At 46.2% G+C, this 22,532-nt stretch overlaps 1 protein-coding gene across 1 annotated transcript in view; it reads left to right on the top strand.

Annotated features, from left to right (window-relative positions):
- LOC137439279 (L-serine dehydratase/L-threonine deaminase-like) overlaps nucleotides 1-22,532 on the top strand; it is a 69,062-nt gene that overhangs the window by 16,243 nt on the left and 30,287 nt on the right. The window contains exon 7 of the mRNA XM_078768009.1: nucleotides 7,840-8,043. Within this exon, the coding sequence (XP_078624135.1) occupies nucleotides 7,840-8,043 (204 nt within the window). The remainder of the gene's footprint in view (nucleotides 1-7,839; nucleotides 8,044-22,532) is intronic.

The following is a 22,532-nucleotide window of genomic DNA, read 5'->3' as shown; positions in this document are numbered from 1 at the left end:
AGGTGGAAGAGGTAGGGAGAGCTGTTGAAGGTGTGTCAGAGATTTCAGAATAGCTCGGAGAAAGGGAAGGATGGGGCGGACAAAAGGTTTGATGGTGATTGGGTGAGCCACAATGAGGTGTTATTTGAGGAGGGGGAAGAGCGAGGCAGAAGGTTGGGGGAGATGGAGGTGAGAGTTTGAAGGGGGAAGAAGCGGGGAGGACGCTTTGAGGAGGGGGAGTGAGAGGGGGGAAATTGAGAAGCAATGAGGGTGGGGAGATTTGAAGGGGAGGGGTGAGGGGGGAGTTTGGGAGGGAAGGGACAAGGGGAGGGATTTGAAAGGGATGGGATGTGGGGGAGATTTGGAGGGGAGGGGTGAGGCAGGAGTCTAGGAGGGGAGGGGCGAGGGGGCGTCTTGGCGGGGAGGGGTGAGGGGTAGTTTAGGAGGGAGGGGGCAAGGGGGGAGATTTGAAAGGGATGGGTGATGGGGAAGATTTGGAGGGGAGGGGTGATGGGGAAGATTTGGAGGGGAGGGGTTATGGGGAAGATTTGGAGGGGAGGGGTGAGATTGGATTTTTGAAAGTGTACGATTTATGGGAAACGAACATTTATTGCAAAATGAGTTTCTTGTGACCTTCGAGTTAAAAATACGTTTAAGGACGCTGGATGGAGGATGGAGTGCAGGAGAGTTTAGGGAATGTAGAAAAAAGGCACTATAGGAGATGGATATTTTTTTTGGGATGAATTGATTTGGTGAGCAAGTCGAAAGCAGCCTTTTAAAGAAGAAGAAGAAAAAGGTGTTATAAAATATGACGGAATACATAACTTGAGGGGAAAGTGTAAACATTGAAGGTTAATGAGTGAAAACTATCTGGGGAAATGGGGGAGAAACACGTGGTCGAAGAACGAACGAACGAATAAGAATGAATAAACGAATGAGAACAGAGAAGGAAATGTTGTTGTTGTTGTTGTTGTTGTTTTTTTGTTGTTGTTTTTTTGAGTTGAGATTTACACAAGGAAGTAGGCTATGGGTGAAAAGACTGGGAATACAGAGAACGAAAGTTATTGGATCACAAACGACGGACCGCTGAGAAAAACAAAGCCTCAAGGTTGTACAGTGCACACTGTACAAGGCCTCAAGACACGACACGAATTAACACGATTTTCAATACAGGTATGAAAGATTTGCACCGAAAAATCTTCGTCGGGACACAATATACGTACAACACCATAAATAAATAGTTTTAACGAAAATATAAATGGGAACAATCACTTAACTTCGATTTCAAATCGTTCGCGACGCGGCAAAGGCCTTGCTCGCGACACGGCAAACAGACGATCAATTTATGAAAGATAAACACCGAGAAACAACCAAAGTTGCACACAATAAATTCACACACCGAAAGATAAATACAGTTTCGACAAAATACAGTTGTGAACAGACTTTACTTCGAAAAACGTGGAGACCGTGTGGAGCTTCGAAAATCCCTGCCGCCGTCTCCAAGATCTCGCGAGGGTGATCTCGCACATGTTCTGGTGCTGTGGCCTGATCTGAATTGTGGAGGTGCTTTTCCCGTATAAACATAAACTAGGGGCTGATGGCCTACACAGACACGAAAAATAACATTTATGACTGAAAACAGAGGGGGGAAACATCGAATAAAGGCTCAAATGTGAATATGCAGTAGTTTGCTTCACTCTCACATGATCACGGAGATACCATGGTTTGGTAACAAGTGGTACAAAGTCCTTGGTGGATGAGCTGAGATGGTTTGTTGAAATGATCCATACAGATGTTCTCTTTTACAGGTATGTGGAATGATGAGGTAATGAATGGTGTGTGCAGAACCGTCATCCTCCAGCTTTGTTTGGCTTTCATCCTGCGGATCCTGGGACACATCATCAAGGTGTGGAGCTAATGAATACCTCTGTGCAAAAGTCTCAGAAAATTTGCATTTTTTTCTCTTCTGATGCAGAAGGAAACGGAAACTTTGTGTTGAATGCAAATAATCTTGATGAAAATAGTCTTATTGAAATATCTAGATTTAAACACAACTATCTGAAGTACCCAGCGTTGCCTGGATAAATACAATAAAATATGTTTAAATATTTCCTGCATCACAAATTGGGGAATGTTGGCCTAATGCTTTCGCATGAATTACAAATTTTAGGCGTTGGAAAATGCTCTTGGACCACTTTCCCTTCTTTTTATTAATTGTATATTTTAAATACAGTTATCCCCCGCATATTGAAGGCGTTACACACCTTTATATCCCTTCGTCATGCCATCCTTCATTACGTAGGAGCTCGTTTTACATTATTTCTTATCGGAAAATTCCACTGTTTCCTCACCGTAAATTTTCATTCTTCGAGCAAAGCCATGTGCTCCGTATGTCGATGGTTTTAGTGCGAGTGACATGAAATATTATTATTCACCTGATGATAGAGACAGGAACACAAGAATAAAGTTAATTTAGTTTTAACACCTACCAAAAGAGTGTGCCTACTTCTGGGCGATCCTGTCAGATTAATCGTCCCACAAAGCTTCAATTATATTCAGATCTGGGCCTTGAGGGGCTGTGAGTATTGTTCTATATATTAAAGGACTTTGCTTCATATTTATTTTGGAAACAAGTTTTAATTATTCCAGCTGAGTGCCTGGGATCATTTCATTGCTGTGAGACGAGGTTTGGACCAACAAACATTGCACCACTGTGGAGAGAGAGCATGATGGATGAAACTTTGTTTGTGCGTTGCACAGTCAATATACATGATGCAGGGTGTCCACAAAGTCTTGTTTCAGTTTGGTTGTAACAAGTTTTTAAAACCACAACAATACTTTGTGGACACCCTGTACTGTTACAGTCGTGGAATTCTATCCACCCTGAGGAATCGCAAAGATGGAAGGGGACAAAAGATCACCACATCCACCCTTAATTTGGTGCTGCTTGTTCGCAGTTTAAGATCCACGTGCATTCATGTGTCCTGTTCAAGTTTGTTCCTGCAAATGAAAGTAATCTTCTTTTTCCTTCAGATTAGCAACATTCAGATGTCGAAAAACACACCATCAGGACAGCAGGCAGTACGTATGAATTATGCTTCCCACAACAATGTCCATGTAAATGATGGAATATTTATTAAACGTTAATTTAGTGTTTTTGACATAATTGGTTCTTTGATGCATTTTTAGCTCACCTGGAACGAACTTCAGGGGAGGTATCAGCATCGCATGGTGTCCGTCAGTCAGGCTGTATGTGAATTCTTGGATCTCCTTTTTTTTTCTTCTTTTTTTGTACACAAGATCGAGGCTCGTGTGAGACGTAACATTAATGATAAAAAAACAAACAGACACATAAGACGAAATAAACGGAGCGGGAGAAAGATGGGGAGAGGGGGGGGAAGCACACAAGTATAACATTTGAGAGCAGGGACATCGGGAGATCTGTTGGAGGGAGGGGGCTTGGGTGGAGGAGGCGTGGGAAGCGGGGTGTGGTTGGAAGAATTAAAAAACACATGGACACAGCGAGGACTTCCAGGAAAGAAGTCGGTATTTCAGAAAAGTGGATCTGGGGTGAATTAACAGGGGTAGAAAAGATCAAGGTTTTGGATGGGGGAAGATAAGAGCTGGTGGTGAACAGCTGCTTTGAAGACCTGGAGGGATGAATGGGATTGAAGACAGTGAGGGAGTTTGGTTCAGAGGCGTGAGAAAAGAAGAATGAAAGAGTGAAGGTGAGCAGAGAGTCTTGATTTTGGTATTTCTCCAGAAGAGGGTTGCTGGCAGATCTTGTGCGACCTGCAGGAGTATTTGGAGGACAGAGCACAGACAGGGCTGGGAGAGGGGGGGGGGGGCAGGGGAGGTGAGGAGGCCAGGCTAGAGAGGAGTCGGTAGAAAACAGAAAGACCACCAACCTGCTTGCGGTGAGTGAATGAAAGGCCCTCAGAGTTAGCTTCATCGTGGGAGATTTCATTGATTCTGAAAGCTTTGGTTTCAACAGCGTGAAGCCAAGCCGAGCTAGGTAGCCATGCTCGGAGCATGGCTTTTCAAATACTACACGCACAACTTTGATGATACTTGACCACAACCATCAATATCCTTGATGGATTAAAGTTTGTTCACGGCATTTAAAGAATATCAGAGTCTGAAGGGTCGACGAGGAGTCTCGCCATCTTGGTCAGCCCACGACACCTCTCGCTGGGGTCTTAAGCCGCCATTTTCTTTCGGCCTCCTGAAACGTGCCTTGCCTTGGAAACACGATCGATTACTCGTACCCGACTGCAAAGCCGCAATGAGCCGGCGTAGCCAAAGCCTCTTGCCACTATTTTACCCATCACTATGGCATCAGTAGGTTAGGTAGTTGGTTGTAGGTAGGTGTAGTAGGTACCGTACCTAGTTCAAAATGACACCATTTGCATTCTGGATGAGATTAAAATTTATAAAATTTCCTTCTTGATTAATTCGGTGAATTCCGTCTCAACTTCGGATATTTCTGGCCGTGAAAAACTATTCCCTACGGCCGCGAGATTTCTAAAAAATAATTCTTCATCAATTTTAGAATATTTGACGCCGTTTCCAGCCTCCGAAATGTGGTAAAAAGCTTTTTTGAAATATTTTTTCAAATGCTCGAATCTCATTGGTTCCGGTAATTGGTGACGATTTTCGTTGAAGATAACCAGGGCCCGTGTGGGCCCGGGGAACGAGGTTGGTCTTAAAGTATTTTAATTACAAATTAGAGGTGCATAAGATTGTGAATCAAACAAAGACGGGTGAAACAAACTCCTATTGAACTTTTCCGCCATTTCTTTATGCAAACCTCTGCATCCGGAATATGGCGGCCTCCATTGAGTGATTTGGTTTTTGAAATATTTTTTCAAATGCCCCAATCTCATTGGTTCCGGTGTTTGGTGACGATTTTCGTTGAAGATAACCAGGCCCGTGCGGGCTGAGGTTGGTCTTAAAGTATTTTAATTACAAATTAGAGGTGCATAAGAATATGAATCAAACAAAGACGGGTGAAGCAAACTCCTATTGAACTTTTTTCAATTTGTTATGCATACTTCCACATCCGCAAGATGGCGGCCTCCATTGAGCGATTTGGTGCGTCAAAGCTTCGAAATTCTCAAGGGATCCAGCAAAATCTGGCTTTTCAACATAATACGTACGCGTTCATTCACAACACTTGCTTCGCCGGCTATCATTACATAATTGAAGCATATCCTCAACATCTGGATTCAGTTATGATGATTGGATGCTGTAGACTAAATAATGTCCAAATCTGGAGTGAAATCTGACAGAATGTACCACATCTAGCGATTGGAGAACGCTATTCAGGCTGCTTTTAAAAGCCATGGCGTTACAGTAGACAGACCTCCCTTTTTGTTTTTATTCACAAGGCCGGGGAAGTTTTGTTGTGTTTATAACAGCCATTTAAAAAATATAGTTGTTTGCTCCCAGTCGTTTCCACATTATTTCATGCGTTAAATCGATGTTTTTAAAATTCCAAAACTATTTCACCAAGAAGCAATCGGCTTGCTATCGCTTGCCAAGCCAGCCGTTCCTCATCACCAATTTCGCTGGAGTGCTTAAGTCGCTTGGTGAAGGCTCCACAAATGAAGTGAGAAATGCCTGTGTACTTCATTAATTAGTGACAAGGCCGGGGAAGTTTGGGTGTGTTATTACACCCTCTTTGAATATGACTAACGAGGTGAACCACCACTTAGTGAACATTTTTCAGGCTGCTTTTGCAAGCCATGGCGTTACAGTAGACAGAGCTGCCTTTTTGTTTTCACGTTCCGATTTTGTCATTGACTAACATTTTTTGTGCGATATAGTCACTCCCCTCCCCCTGCTTCCACGCTCCACCCTCCCTCCTCTCTTCCTCTTTCCCCTTCCACCCTCCCTTCTTCTCACCTCCTCCCACTCCACTCCCTTCCCCCCTCCTCTCCTCCCCCCCCCTCCCCGCCGCCTCTCTTCCTCCTCCTGCTCCAGCCTCTCTTCTCCCCTCTCCCTCCTAACTCCTCTTCCCCCACCCACTCGCTTTTTATTCCCGTCAAGAAGCGACTCATTGTGAATAGCTTACGTTTTGTATCCCGGAGTAGACCAGAAAATCACAATACAGAATCACGTTCAATCAAAATCATCCGCCCAAAACTTTTTGAGATATCCTGCTATGTTTCGTTTTTGGCCGGATCTGCCAATGGTGAAGAATTGCTTGAAAAATTCTACCAGCTGGATCCGAATCCCGATCTTCACCAAAATCTAATAATTTCGTTCTTGTCACATACTCTACCTCTCTGCCAAATTTCGTCCGAATCTGTCCATAACTTTTTGAGATATCTTGTTCACAAACGGACAGACAAACAGACAGACAGGGGTGAAAACATGACCTCCATCCACCTTTGGTGGCGGAGGTGATGACCCTTCCTGCCGCTCCCATCGTGAACACGTGTACCAGTCAACACAAAATGAGACTTTTTCCACCTTTATTGGCACATCGTAACCCACCACTTCCAAGTGAAAAACAAATTCTTAATATTTCAGAAGATTAATTAAAAATACAAAACAAGCATGTCTTGGATATACATAAATATATATATATATATATATATATATACATATATATATATATATATATATATATACATATATATATATATATATATATATACATATATATATATATATATATATACATATATATATATATATATATATATATATATATATATATATATATATATATACATATATATATATATATATATACATATATATATACAGGGCCGCCGAGAGCCAGAATGGGCCCTGCGGTAATCCTAAGAGTTGGGCCCCCTTCATCCAGGGCTCCTTCAAAAAATTTTTAAAAATCAATCCACAGGTACGGGCGTTTCCATGTTTTCGTCAGCACAAACACATGCCATGTTTCAGGTAAATTGGTGTTCTTCATTTATTGCTATATGCGAATTCGTTTCCTAACCCATTTCATCCGGGTGGAATTTGGCCAACATTCCTGTGTTCATTTAGGTCATTACCACGATTATTACCATGTAAATTGTTCCCACAGTTGTTTATGTCACGAGGGAGGGTGTTACTCCCCATGGCAATGGTATGCCAGGTAATCGCCCTGAGTGACTTGGAGGGAGACACAAAATAAACATTGGAGAGACAGCCCCCCCCCCCCCCCTGTGTTTTATCGTCACAATCATTATATGAAACCAAAAAAAATTGAAGGAATAATTCCGGGCCCCTGTTACATCCCGGCATCGGGATGGTTACCCCCACCCTCCCACCCCCTCTCGGCGTCACTGGTGGGTGCACTCCATGGCAACCTTGTAAAAATGGATGTGGTGAGTGTGCTTCAGAATATTGCGATAGGAGTCATGAGGTCCAAAGGGGGTACTGGACGTTTCTGAGGGGTGGGGATGAGCACGATTCATGCTGGGAATGTGAAGATCCGATGAAGGATGAGTCACCATGTCTTCCTCAGAGCCTTCTGGGCGTTGGCAGGGAGGATGGCCACCATTGGTTGGTCCTGGACTCTGCCCACTGGCAAAGTCGTATAAAATGCGTAACCCTGTCCTCACTGCAGCACTTGGTTAACCCAAGGAGTGTAGATATGTTTAACTAGCCTTGCATTCCTGAGCCCTTTCCTTCTCTACTATCCACTGCGTCCCTTCTCAAGGTATGCCATCGTCACTTGAAATACCTCTTCCTTATGTAAGATTTTTTTTTAAACCATATCTATATGCACCAAAAACCATATATAAACCTTAAAACGATTTAAGATTAAAAAGAAATTAGTGAGTGCATTGTAATTCAGTGCATAGATTCCATATTGGTCTTCCCTTGTGGTGAACCTGGCAGGTCACTGACGTGCCTGTGCGGGACGAAATCTTCCCATTGGAGCATTCAGAGGAGGTCGTGTGCGACCCCCTCCACGTGCAAACCCCACTCCGTGAGAGCATCCTCCTGAGCCGCCTGGCCGGATGCCCTGTGTTTCTCAAGCTTGAAAATGCACAGCCAACCGGCTCGTTCAAGATCCGGGGGATTGGACACCTCTGCCAGCAGGTACTCGTGCTCTTATAGAAGAGGTTACATCTCTTGCATTTTGATTGTGCGGTCTATTGATATATTGTGAAACCAGAGTGCTGTTTTTTAATATAGATGACTTAAGGAAGAGCTGAGTGTGCTTGGTGTGTTTGTGTAATATAGAAATATATATATATATATATATATATAGTCCACAAACACACCATATATATATATATATATATATATATGTATATATATATATATATATGTATATATATATATATATATATATATATATATATATATATATATATATATATATATATATATTACACAAAAACACCATATATATATATATATATATATATGATGGATCCGTTGACTTAGGACTCAAGACTGTGAAGGAACAACTGATATATTTATTGGGTTCGTCAAACACAAGCTTGTGGAAAGCAAAATGTCGAAATAGAAGCTCACAAAGACCAACTCGACAACATAATGCTCTGAAATAATTCGGTCAAGCTTTCACTTTATAAAGGGAATATTGGGGTGTGGTTTTAGCTCTCAAGACAAAGAGAAAGACAGAGTGGTCTCCTCAGTTCGTCCAAGGTCACTCATGGGTCAAACAACATGTTGATGACTTTCTAGAATCCTGTTTTTTTGGGGAAAGTTCAGTGAGGGTGGATAGTCGTAAAAATGCCAACATGAAAGTGATCTAACACAGTCTTTATGGGAGACTGGAAAGATACGGTTTGGTCTCTCACAGAGTGAAGGATTATGCCATCAGGGCCTGGCTTTTACAAAACATATAACTCCTTTATGAGGATATAGCAAGTTTCCAAAGGATTATTTCGGCAGTAAGAGAACATGCCATCACAGTAACTTAACTCTTTAACAGGAAATATAATGGATAAAGTTGCAAAGCAACACATATAAATTGGTTATATTTTGGTAATTGAGCAACATCTTTAGCATAATACTGGGGAGGGGGATCTCAGGTCCCACATACCAAAATTCTTGTGAGAGGCTAGAAAGATACCGTTGGTTTCTTTCACAGAGTAGGGGATAATTCCTTATAAGGATAAAAAGAATAATAGTATTAAAAGGATACAGCAATCAATCAAAACAACCATATAATTGGTTATATTGCTCAACCATCATAAAGCCAAAGGGGGAGGGGAATCTCAAAGCCCCACATATATATATATATATATATATATATATATATATATATATATATATATATATATATATATATATATATATATATATATATATATGTATATATATATATATATACAGTATATACAGTGGGACCTCTAAATCCGAATTTAATTCGTTCCAGCGGAAGTTCGGATTGGGAAAAGTTCGGAATTAGAAACTATTTTCCTCATTAGAAATAATGGAAAGTGAATTAATCCGTTCCTGGACCCCAAAAATCCATTATCAAGACACTGTTAACTGCAAATACACATGATTCAAGGTAAAATAAGATGAGTAAATGCCCTAAATATCAAATAATAATAATAATAATAACAAGAAATAAATGTACTAACATGAAAATAACTGCATTTACCTTAGTGGAGAGTTCTGATGGTGCATGTGGAAGCTGGAGAGGAGGAAGGAGGGAGAGGGTTTTATTGCTTGGAAGGTGAGGCACCTTCCAAGCTAACATCAGATGACTGTGCTTCTGGTGTTTGTTAACTCCTTGTGGCACATCTCTTTGTCTTGTAAAAGGGTTGGGGCTCACTAGGCTTGCTTTCTTTAGAGAACCACCTCTCCAAAGTTGCCTGGTGTTGGCGACTTTTCTTAATTTTTCTGAAGTGGTCAATCACATTGTCACCGAACAAGTTAATGCTCCTGTTAACCACTGCTTTATTATGGTGCCACCGTTCAACAATGGCCTGTGTTTTAGACCAATGGAAGCACAGTTCTTTAATTTCAGCACTGGAAATGTTACCACTAGCTCCCTCTTCCTCCTCTGAATAAATTTCCACTGCCACTTCTTCTTGCTGCATCTTGTGGAGGTGCTGAAGTTCTTCTGTGGTGAGTTCCTTGTTGTGATCCTCCACTAACTCCTCCACATCCGCTTCACTCACCTCCAAGCCCATGGACTGACCCAATGCTACAATAGCAGGCACAATAGGTTCTTCAAAGCCTTCAAAATCTCGACACTCGCGGCGGGAAATATGAACGACGCTAACGCTATGTTGGCGGTTCGGTTATAGAAATACATTCGGAATTAGGGACAAAATTTTCTCGAATTTACGGTTCGGAATTAGAGTAGTTCGAGATGAGGGGCGTTCGGAATTAGGGGTCACTACTGTATATATATATGTATATATATATATATATATATATATATATATATATATATATATATATATATATATATATATATATATATATATATATATATATATATATATATATATATGTATATATATATATATATATATATATTGTTACGGACCGCGGATAAGGATGTTGATTTGCCGAGCGGATGGCACCGCGGCCGAACAGTTACCCCGACTAACCCGATTCCCGAACGTTGGCCGGATCGCGCCACAGATATTCAATAGGGAAAAGACAAAGGCGACACAGATGTGAAGCAGAAGAAGAAGAAGAAGACAAAAAGGTTGGCAATACTACTAAATTTATTCCTATTATATACACGCTCAAAGTAACCAAGGAGAAGGAAAGATAATAAAATAATGTACAGAAGATATTAGAGACACAGTGCAACGCTAGCTTACCTACAGTCTTAATTAACCCAGGGACAGAACAAACAAGGACAGACTCACATGGGGAATGATGATAGGACTGGCAGGAGGTGGATGGCTGGAGGGAGAGGAAGGTCCACGGATACTGCAGCACGATCGGCACATTTGGCAGCCGCCGTTCCTTCGCGGCCCCGCTCAAAACTGCCGTCAAGGCCCCAAGCTGCTGTGTCTGAAGCTGCTGTGGCTGCTGCTGAAGCCGCCGCTGTTGCTGCTGTTGAAGCTGCCGCTGTTGCTGCTGTGGCTGCTGCTGCTGCTGCGTGGACGTCACGTGCTTTCTCCAGGACTCGTCTGACTCGTCTGGTCCAACCACTCAACTCAACAACGTCCTTGCTTCTTGCGCGCGCGCTTTTATAGCGCCTCAGGCGATCAAGCCGCCGTCCTTCAGGACACACCCATCGGTCAGCTCGCCTCGGCCCTGATTGGTCGGCACGGCCCTCTGGCTCCGCCCTTGATGACGATGGGCGGGCACGCCCTTCTTCCCCGAGCTGAGCACATGCTTAATGGCGGCTTTGGGGCGAAATCAGCAACCCACAGCTGTAGCAAACCTGGCAAACTGCCCAATGCAGTTGGCATTGGAGGCTTGGAGGGGATGTAGCTGGCAATTGAGGCTTGGCAATGACGCAGTTGGAAATGGAGGTTTTGGGAATGGGAATGAAGAATGAAAGGGGGATCTATCTTATTTCACTTGGTGCAATGGAGTGTCATCTTAATGGAAGACAAGGCCTTACCCTAATACACATAATAAAGATATAACTATCAACAAGGGGGAAATCTATGATTGGCTGACGTGATTGTTTATGACCTAATTATGGGACACCCTTTGAACTTTATACATAACTGGAGTAAGGAGGGTCCAGAATAAAGCAATAATAATAAAAAACACAATAAAAAAACACAATCCTCATATCCACAACACTGCACCCTCCTCCCCTTAGGCACGTCCCGGGCCTATAACTTTAACTTAGTGTGACACGTAGGTGTAGTTCCCTCTACTTTTAACCTGACCCTGAGTGCGACAGTTTTAAAACATAAATAAATATGTCCCGCTGCTCCATTGCACCCTGCCTAACAGACACGCCCACAGCTCAGCGAATTGCGGAATGGTCTTCAAACTATACATTTACGGTGGGGGCGCATTATTTACAATGACTCTACTTTATTTACAATACGCAACCCAGGACCTGTGATTGTTCTTTTGGGGGGGGGGGAGGGACAGTCTGCTCTGCATCAATGCACCCTGAAAGCACCCAAAACGCACCAACACACCCTCAAGCACCAATCGGTGCACAGTCATCATTGTTCAAGAAAATAATAACAACAAACAAACCCCTAACCCTGCTGGTGGTCTCTTGCTCTTCGGCTCCCTCTGCTGGCTATTACTATCTTCCAGGTGTTGTCATCTTCTTTGCTGGCGGCCTATTTGTATTAAAATAAAATGCACCCAACGTGTCCATTTCTTTTATTTATGGCCCACAGGGGGGCCGACTATGTATGGTTCACCTGTGGGGCATCAGTGCCCTGTGGCCAAGGTCTGCCAGCAAGATTTCGGGCCTTCAGGGCCGGTTCCAGCAGAGGGGCCATGCCCCAACCCATGGGGTCCATAAATGGTGCTCGGCCACAGACATGTGGTCCATAAGGTGGTGCATCGATGCAGACAGCAGGTTCTGGGAGTTCCGGGCGCACAATGGCGGACTCACGCACACTCCCCTCGGCGCCCAGTGCCGCACAGGTCCTCATGTGGGAGACAAAGGGGGGAAAAGACAGATGAGCAAGGGGTAAGGTCTCAAGGGTACACATCAATGAAGGCAATGCAAGGTAAGGTGCGTATGGAGACGGAGCGGAGAAAAGCTCGTCCCTACCGTACGTCACCCCCCCTGTCACCTACACTACCCTTGCCCTTACCCCATATTTACAAAAATCTACACATTTACAAATCCGTCGCTACCGTCACATCTTCCCTCTATTTCCCCTATACCAAATTCGTCACCACAATCCCTCCAACCAAAATTTGCCATCACCCAATTCATCATCAATCCTCATAAGGAGGAAGAGATGGAACATCAGCACAATGTCACACCCACGTCATGATGCGTCTCACATCCAAACATTTGCATCAATTAAAATAATAAAACATGGCATGGTGCGGAGTTACGTCACCTCAGGTGAGTGGATGTAGATGGTGCGAGGAGACTTCAATCCTAACTACCTTCTAAATGACATTAACACACTTTACACTACCCGGGGTCTTTCCCTGCCAATCCATTGGCCAACCTTACTCTATGTGGTTTTAAAAACCAAATTCCCATTGACCAAACTGTGGTGCTTCTCAATTTGGGGTCTCACTCCCCCGATTCATCTCCCGGTGCCCTTGCACAATTTCTGGGCTGAGACGTGTAGCTCTCCCAGCAGGTCTACTCACCTGCACACCTCCACCACTGTAGTTGCCTCCGAGCTTACCTGCTCCTTACCTAACCTATCTAACTGGGGAAGGCCCCTCCTGGCTCTGTCACCCCTTGGTGCCCTCTGGCACTGGGCTACCCGGGTCCGTCCTCCGGATCCTCGGGCCCCATCCACAACAACTACCAGCTCCCAGAGCCCACCTGCGGCCTCACCTGGCCGACATCCTCACAGTGGTGGAGTGCCCAAACCAACTACACACACTAACAGGCTACACGCCCAGCCATTTCCACAACACTAATGCACCCATCCAAGTACCATTCTTTCACCCGCACCACAGATGCCAATATCCAACCACAATTTACCTATACCCTCTACCTAACACTTACACTACCCTCCCCGGGTATTCGTGATGGGGGTCCATCCTTCCCCCATTCACACCTTCGCACCATCCACTCCACTCCATAGTTTCCACCATACTCACTCCACGACCATCCATTCCAATACTCCATATATTCCACACTCCATGTATTTCACACAACCATTCTCCATACACCTGTTGTTGCACACCTGTGCAATCTTACCTGGTGCCACCTGCACCCTCCTTCCTTCCTGGACCATTTGGTCAGCACAATACTCATCACCATCACTCACTCAAACACTGCTCCATACACCTGTTCAGTTGCACACCTGTGCAATCACACCTGTTCCTCACACACTTTTCACAATCATTTACTCATACCCTGCTCAATACACTTGAATACACCTCCAACACTCACACGGCATCATCTGAACTACCTGTTGCCCTGCTAACTTAGTGCTCTCCGTCTTCCCTTTAAACTAAGCACATACCACGTCATTATCATCCAAACTAACCTACCTGCGTCCCCAGCTACCTGTCCAATGTAGCTACCTAACCTTACCGTTACCTATTGTCAATCTCTAGGTCCCTACACATTATCCAAACCCTCCTGGGCTAGTTTTCACTGCCATAAACCCCATAACTAGTGCTCCTTTGCCCCCGCTGTGAGAGATGGCAGAGTTGCCATCCCATCACATCGGGTATCTCCCACTATAAATTTTGCTCGTCCAAATTCAACAAATCAAAAATTTGCCAATCACTACCAATCCTCTGCCAATCATCACTCTGCCAATCCTTTGCCAATCCTCAAATTTTGCTTTTCTAATTTCGGGGCCAAAACACTATCCTCATCATCACAGTCCACTCACTAGTGCCTCTCGGTGCGCCAATTCACTTCTACAGCCCGGCTTCGCACGGCCGAGCAATGAATGCGGGTTGCTTGGTGCCGGCGGCTGGATGCGTCCGGCATTCGGTGCAAGGACGGGGGCTTACCCGGGCCGAGATCCCACGCACCATCTTGGCACAGAGCCGTCCAATGGCCCGATCTCGACATGCCGGAACGCCTCAACAAAAAGGGGTCGCCATGACGACCCTTCCTATCGGGCTGCCCGCTCCGCCTAGTGGAGCACGGACGCGGCCGTTCAAAGCGCGGCCCGGCGTGGATCTCGCACGGCGGTTCTTTCGAAACCGCCGTGGTTCGGATCCCCGCTGGTCCTCACGGCACGCGAAGCTGCCCGGCGCGCACCGAGGGCCCGATTCGGCTATACGTCGCTCTAACCGCTAACCCGGTTACCGTCGATGCTTCACCTGCATGCTCACACGCATACGCTACCCCTTTCACCCTCACCGAGCTCGGTGCTCCAACGCCGCCCGTACACCCCGCATACTTCGTCATTGCACTCGTTCTTTCGCTCACAGACTTGGTCACATACCTGACCACTGCACACCTTTGCACACACTCGTCGTTCGCACACCTCACCAACACACCTCTTCACGCCCCCTCCTCGGTCACCTCCTCTGTGACAACCGCAGGTGTGCTCTCACTTGCACACCCAACCACGTGCCTCACTACTAACTCAAGTGTGCATTCCCACACACGCTCTACCATTCCAGGTGTGCATCCTTCCATTCCAGGTGTACATCCTCTCTCACCTGCCACAACCAACTCACGCTCCGTGTCACTTTTACTACTCTCACCTCCACACTCGGTCGCGCACTCACCCTTACTCTCGACAGCGTACTCTGTACTCATGCACCCGTCCGTTACACACCTTTCTCGCGCACACTCTCCCTTTACACCCTACGTAACACTCACCACAGGCGTGCATGCTTCCGTTACATCCTCTGTAACACTCACCACAGGTGTGCATTCTCCTTTATTCTTGACAGCGCACTCTTTCCCCATGCACCCGTCCGTTACACACCTTTCTCGTGCATCCTCTTGCGCACACTCTCCCGTTACTTCCTCCGTAACACTCCCCACTACGCGCTTCCATGTGCTCCCTCGCACACGCGCTACGACCAACTCACTCTCGACAGCACACTCACTCCTCGGCACGCACTTTTTCCTTACACACCCCAGAGTCGGACATTCTCGCACACCTCTTCCTTCGCACTCCGTACCTGTCGCACACGTCACCAACGGCCTCTCACGAACACCCGGATCCAAATCAACCCCCAAGCCGACTGAAGCTCCCCTCACATCATATACATTTCCACGTATATCGCCACTCACCTTGGCACCTCGTCTCCGCACCTCCTTCGCCACCTGCAAACTCTTTATTTGGTTAGCGAGCACATCATCATGATTTGAGCACCGACCTTGCACATATTCCATCACCTCCTCCTGTATTTCTCTCTTAGTTTCCGTCCGTCTCTTCTTAATTTCACTCACCCCCTCTTCCACCTTCTCTAATTTTTGCTTCACCTCTTTTATTTCCCGGTGCATCTCCTCAATTTCGTCCTCTAAGGCTACCTTGACCGTTTCTATGTGCGTCCTCACCTCCCGGTCCTTCGTCTCCATTACCTCCGTCACCTCGTCCAACCTCGTTGTCAGTCCCTCACGTACCATCTGACATTGCCTCTTCATCGCTATTAACTCGTCTCTGATGTCTTTTTGTGTCGCCTTTAACCCTCCTAGTACCGCAGTGTTCTTTTGTACCTGCTCCACTAGTTCTTTTTGTCCCACCGTCAGCTGTTCCACCTCCTGCGTCAGGTCCTCTATGCCCTCCTGTAACCTGGCCGTATTATTCCTCACCTCTTTCTCCATACGCTTCTCACCTCGCTTTACCTCCTCGCGTACCCCCGAGACCTCCTCGCTTACACCTCGTCGTATCTCCTCCTTCATCTCCTCCATCTCTTTTGTAGATGCCACCCTCATCTGTCCCAATTCATCCCTCTGAGCATCCAATTTAACTTCTACCCCAATTTTCACCTCCTCTATCTGCTCTCCCATTTGTTTAATTTCTCGGGCGGATTGCTCCCCTACTTCCCGCAATTTGTCGTCCATTGTGTGTTCTAACCCCATTAACCCCTTCTTTACCTCCTCTATCTGATTCTCCTGGGCAGCCATTCTATTTTCCACCCCTGTTAACCCATTTTTCACCTCTTTTATCCCATTGTCTAACCCCTCAAATTTATTGTCTAAACCCTCAAAATTATTGTCTAACCCCTCAAATTTAGCTTCTAGCCGCTCCCCCATTTCTCCCATTTTGCCCCCCAATCGCTCACTATCAGCCCTCGCTTCGTCCCTCAATCGCTCACTATCAGCCCTCACTTCGTCCCTTATTTGCTCACCCATTTTTTTTCATTTCCCTGCTTCTTTTTTCGTTGTCGCACTTCGACTCTGCCATGTATTCGCTAAACCGTGCCATGAACTGCTGCATGTCAAACGGCTGCATGTTAAAGCCCGCTGATACAGCGGGCTCGGCTACCGCGCACTCGTGCGAGGCGCCTTTTTGCGCGCCTGAAACCTCGTGCGCGAGGGCGCCATTTTGCACGCCTGATACCTCCTCAACCACCTCCTCATTGTTCTCCTCCCTCTGATCCTGGGTTACTCCTAACCCCTCTCCTAGTTCCCCCACCGGCATCCGATCGCCTTGACTATCCATGGCGCGATTTCAAAATTCTTTTTGTGCTCGGTCTCGCGAGATCTCGGAGACGGTGGGAGGGATTTTCGAAGCTCCACACGGTCTCCACGTTTTTCGAAGTTAAGTCTGTTCAGAATTGTATTTTGTCGAAACTGTATTTATCTTTCGGTGTGTGAAGTTATTGTGTGCAACTTTGGTTGTTTCTCGGTGTTTATCTTTCATAAATTGATCGTCTGTTTGCCGTGTCGCGAGCAAGGCCTTTGCCGCGTCGCGAACGATTTGAAATCGAAGTTAAGTGATTGTTCCCATTTGTATTTTCGTTAAAACTGTATTTATTTATGGTGTTGTACGTATATTGTGTCCCGACGAAGATTTTTCGGTGCAAATCTTTCATACCTGTATTGAAAATCGTGTTAATTCGTGTCGTGTCTTGAGGCCTTGTACAGTGTGCACTGTACAACCTTGAGGCTTTGTTTTTCTCTCAGCGGTCCGTCGTTTGTGATCCAATAACTTTCGTTCTCTGTATTCCCAGTCTTTTCACCCATAGCCTACTTCCTTGTGTAAATCTCAACTCAAAAAAACAAAAAAACAACAAACAAAAAAAACAACATTTCCTTCTCTGTTCTCATTCGTTTATTCATTCTTATTCGTTCGTTCGTTCTTCGACCACGTGTTTCTCCCCCATTTCCCCAGATAGTTTTCACTCATTAACCTTCAATGTTTACACTTTCCCCTCAAGTTATGTATTCCGTCATATTTTATAACACCTTTTTCTTCTTCTTCTTTAAAAGGCTGCTTTCGACTTGCTCACCAAATCAATTCATCCCAAAAAAAATATCCATCTCCTATAGTGCCTTTTTTCTACATTCCCTAAACTCTCCTGCACTCCATCCTCCATCCAGCGTCCTTAAACGTATTTTTAACTCGAAGGTCACAAGAAACTCATTTTGCAATAAATGTTCGTTTCCCATAAATCGTACACTTTCAAAAATCCAATCTCACCCCTCCCCTCCAAATCTTCCCCATAACCCCTCCCCTCCAAATCTTCCCCATCACCCCTCCCCTCCAAATCTTCCCCATCACCCATCCCTTTCAAATCTCCCCCCTTGCCCCCTCCCTCCTAAACTACCCCCTCACCCCTCCCCGCCAAGACGCCCCCTCGCCCCTCCCCTCCTAGACTCCTGCCTCACCCCTCCCCTCCAAATCTCCCCCATATCCCATCCCTTTCAAATCCCTCCCCTTGTCCCTTCCCTCCCAAACTCCCCCCTCACCCCTCCCCTTCAAATCTCCCCACCCTCATTGCTTCTCAATTTCCCCCCTCTCACTCCCCCTCCTCAAAGCGTCCTCCCCGCTTCTTCCCCCTTCAAACTCTCACCTCCATCTCCCCCAACCTTCTGCCTCGCTCTTCCCCCTCCCCAAATAACACCTCATTGTGGCTCACCCAATCACCATCAAACCTTTTGTCCGCCCCATCCTTCCCTTTCTCCGAGCTATTCTGAAATCTCTGACACACCTTCAACAGCTCTCCCTACCTCTTCCACCTCTTCCACATCTTACCCTACCCCTCCTCCCCCCTGTTCTGTATCTGATGCTCCCCCTTCCTCTTCATTAACGGTATGGACCTCAAACATCCGGGGCCTTCGTTCAAACTTAACTGATCTCTCCATACAGGTTGCTTCTGTCAAACCAGACGTGATCTGCTTAACAGAAACTTTCCTCCTTTATGATGTCTCTGATTCCATAGTATCTCTCCCGGGCTACTCCCTTCTCCGGTATGATAGACCTGAGCCTCGTCCTGGAGGCGGGGTTGCTATCTTTATCAAAAACTCTCTTCCTCACTCGCCCTGCACTGCACTCTCTCCACCTCACCCCCAGGAATACCTCTGGCTACGGCTTCCCCTTCGCTCCCACCTCTTGTTCATATGTGTGTTGTACCGTCCACCAAACAGTGATGACTCCATCTACATCTCGCTGTCTGATGATATGGACCAACTTCTATCTACTCATCCCAACTCTCTCTTCCTCATATGTGGTGATTTCAACTGTCATCATGCCAGTTGGCTGGGTGTGGGTACCTCTCTCACCAGCCATGGCTCCTCAGCAAAGGACTTCTGCGACTCACTGGGGCTGACACAATCTGTCAATTTCCCGACCCGGATCTCAGTCAACGGAACATCTTCTCTTCTGGACTTGGTTATGACTAACTTCCCTGAAAATGTCTGCTGCTCTTCTTCTGCTCCGATCGGATCATCTGATCATGTCCTTGTTAAAGTGGACATCTCTCTGACCATCCTCAGGGAGCCTACTCAGCGTCGACGAGTCTGGCATTTCACTCAGGCCAACTGGCACGGTCTTCAAGCAGCCATCAATCATCTGGACTGGTCTCCCATCTCTACCACCTCTGACATCAACTCATCCTGGGAATTCTTCCAAAGTAAATTGCTCTCTCTCATGCACAGATTTATCCCATCTCGTCTTCAGTTGTCATACCCTTCCTCCCGTCCATGGTACACGGAATCTTGTGGTGAGGCTGTTGCCCAGAAACAACTTGCCTTCGTCTCCTGGAAAGCAAATCCTACGGAAGGAAATCTCATTTCCTTTCACAAAGCCCGAAACAAGTGTGTGTCCACCCTCAGGAGAGCCAGGAAACAATATCTCTCCATTCTCAAGACCGAACTCTCTTATCTGTCTCCCTCTTCCAAATCCTGGTGGCGTCTGGTCAAATCCGTTTCTGGTGTTTGTTCCCCCCTCCATCCCCTCCCTTACCTCAAATGGCTACACAGCTGACTCCACACGTGAAAAAGCTGAATGCCTCAACTCTGTGTTTGCCTCTAAATCTTGTGTCCCAAACCCATCCCTCTCTGTACCCACCATACCCAGTCGTACCCTGCTGCTCCTGGACTCCGTGTCCTTTCCTCCTGACAAGGTGGAAAAGTTTCTGTCAACCCTCATCTCTGATTCTGCAACTGGACCCGACGGCATCAGCCCACGGGTCCTAAAATCCTGCTCTGCTGCTCTATCTCACCCTCTCTCTGTTCTCTTCACCCTCTCTTTTGCTCAAGGTCAACTGCCATCTGCTTGGAAATCAGCCAACATCACCGCTTTGCACAAAAAAGGTGCAAAAACAGATCCTAGCAACTACAGACCAATCAGCCTTCTCCCAATTATCAGCAAAGTCATGGAATCCATCATTGCTTCGGATATGAAATCTTTCCTCTTCTCCAATGGCTTGATCTCTGATCATCAATTTGGTTTCAGACCAGGTCACTCTACTCTGGACATGCTGCTTCTGCTGTCTCAACAATGGATGGAGGTCCTCAATGCCAAACAGGAAATTAGAGCTGTCTCCCTCGACATATCACGTGCCTTCGACACGGTCTGGCACCCCGCTCTGCTCACCAAACTCTCCTCCTTTGGTATCCATGGAAATCTCCACGCATTGCTGGCGGACTTCCTCTCTAGTCGTCGTCAACGTGTGGCCCTGAATGGGTTTCTCTCATCTCCTCTTCCTGTTCAGGCTGGAGTTCCCCAAGGCAGTGTTCTGGGCCCCGTGCTTTTTCTGGTCTTCATCAATGATCTCTCTGACTCTCTCGAAAATCCTCTCTATCTCTTTGCTGATGACTCCACTCTCTGCCGCTCCATTCCTCTTCCCTCAGATCGGCAGTCTGCTGCCTCCTCACTCTCTGAAGACCTGGACAAAATCACAGACTGGTCAAACAAGTGGAACATGTCTTTCAATCCTGACAAATCTCACACTCTTACGATGTCTCTCCGAAAAGATCGACTGGACAACCCTCCCATCTACTTTCTCAACAATCCTCTCCAAGAAGTTCTGTCGCTCAAGATTTTGGGTCTCACTATCTGCCATGATCTTTCTTGGGAAAACCACATTTCCAAGCTGGCCTCCAAAGCCAGTCGCCGACTGGGCATCCTCCGTCGTGCGAAGTCCTTCCTCGGCACACCTGAGCTCCTCACCACATACAAGGCTTTCATCCGCAGCTCAATGGAATACTGTTCTCCCCTATGGGCCGGTGCTCCTGCCTCACACCTAGCTCGGCTTCACGCTGTTGAAACCAAAGCTTTCAGAATTATTGGAATCTCCCGCGATGAAGCTATCTCTGAGGGCCTTTCACTCACTCACCGCAGGCAGGTAGGTGGTCTTTCTGTCTTCTACCGACTCCTCTCCGGCCTTGCACCCCCAGCTCTCTCTGTGCTCTGTCCCCCAAATATTCCTACAGGTCGCACAAGATCTGCCAGCAACCCTCTGATGGTTAAACTGCCGAAATCTCGGCTCTCTGCTCACCTTCACTCTTTCATTCCTCTTTTCTCCCGCCTCTGGAACAAACTCCCTCACTCCCTTCAATCCCACTCCTCCCTCCAGGTCTTTAAAACAGCTGTTCACCACCATCTCTTATCTTCCCCCATCCAAAACCTTGATCTTTTCTACCCCCGCTAATTCACCCCAGATCCACCTTGTTTGAAATTCCAACTTCTTTCCTGGAAGTCCTGGCAGTGTCCATATGTTTTATACCTCTCCCACCGCCCCCTTCCCATGCCCCCCCCCCCCAAAGCCCTCGCCCTCTCTCAGATCTCTCGATGTCTCCATGTCTCTCGGTCCCTGCTCTCAAATGTTGTGTTTGTGTCCTTCCCCCTCTCTCCCCATCTTGTCTACCGCTCCCGATGTTATATGTTTTATGTGTCGGTTTGTCTTTCTGTGTGATTAATGTTCGCTCTTTCACGAGCCTCGATGTTGTATACAAAAAAAAAAAAAAAAATTCAGGTTTTCCTGAAACAAAACAAATTTCAGCAGCTTGTAATTTTGAGCGCGTTAAGCGCGCTTCGGGTCCGATCCCACTCCTGACACCAATTGTTACGGACCGCGGATAAGGATGTTGATTTGCCGAGCGGATGGCACCGCGGCCAAACAGTTACCCCGACTAACCCGATTCCCGAACGTTGGCCGGATCGCGCCACAGATATTCATTAGGGAAAAGACAAAGGCGACACAGATGTGAAGAAGAAGAAGAAGAAGAAGAAGACAAAAAGGTTGGCAATACTACTAAATTTATTCCTATTATATACACGCTCAAAGTAACCAAGGAGAAGGAAAGATAATAAAATAATGTACAGAAGATATTAGAGACACAGTGCAACGCTAGCTTACCTACAGTCTTAATTAACCCAGGGACAGAACAAACAAGGACAGACTCACGCGGGGAATGATGATAGGACTGGCAGGAGGTGGATGGCTGGAGGGAGAGGAAGGTCCACGGATACTGCAGCACGATCAGCGCGTTTGGCAGCCGCCGTTCCTTCGCGGCCCCGCTCAAAACTGCCGTCAAGGCCCCAAGCTGCTGTGTCTGAAGCTGCTGTGGCTGCTGCTGAAGCCGCCGC

Source organism: Myxine glutinosa, chromosome 14 (genome assembly GCF_964187855.1).
Source record: "Myxine glutinosa chromosome 14, kmMyxGlut1.1, whole genome shotgun sequence".
Classification (NCBI taxonomy): domain Eukaryota; kingdom Metazoa; phylum Chordata; class Myxini; order Myxiniformes; family Myxinidae; genus Myxine; species Myxine glutinosa.
The sequence above is the reverse complement of the archived record's forward strand: the minus strand, read 5'-3'. Positions and strand labels throughout refer to the sequence as shown.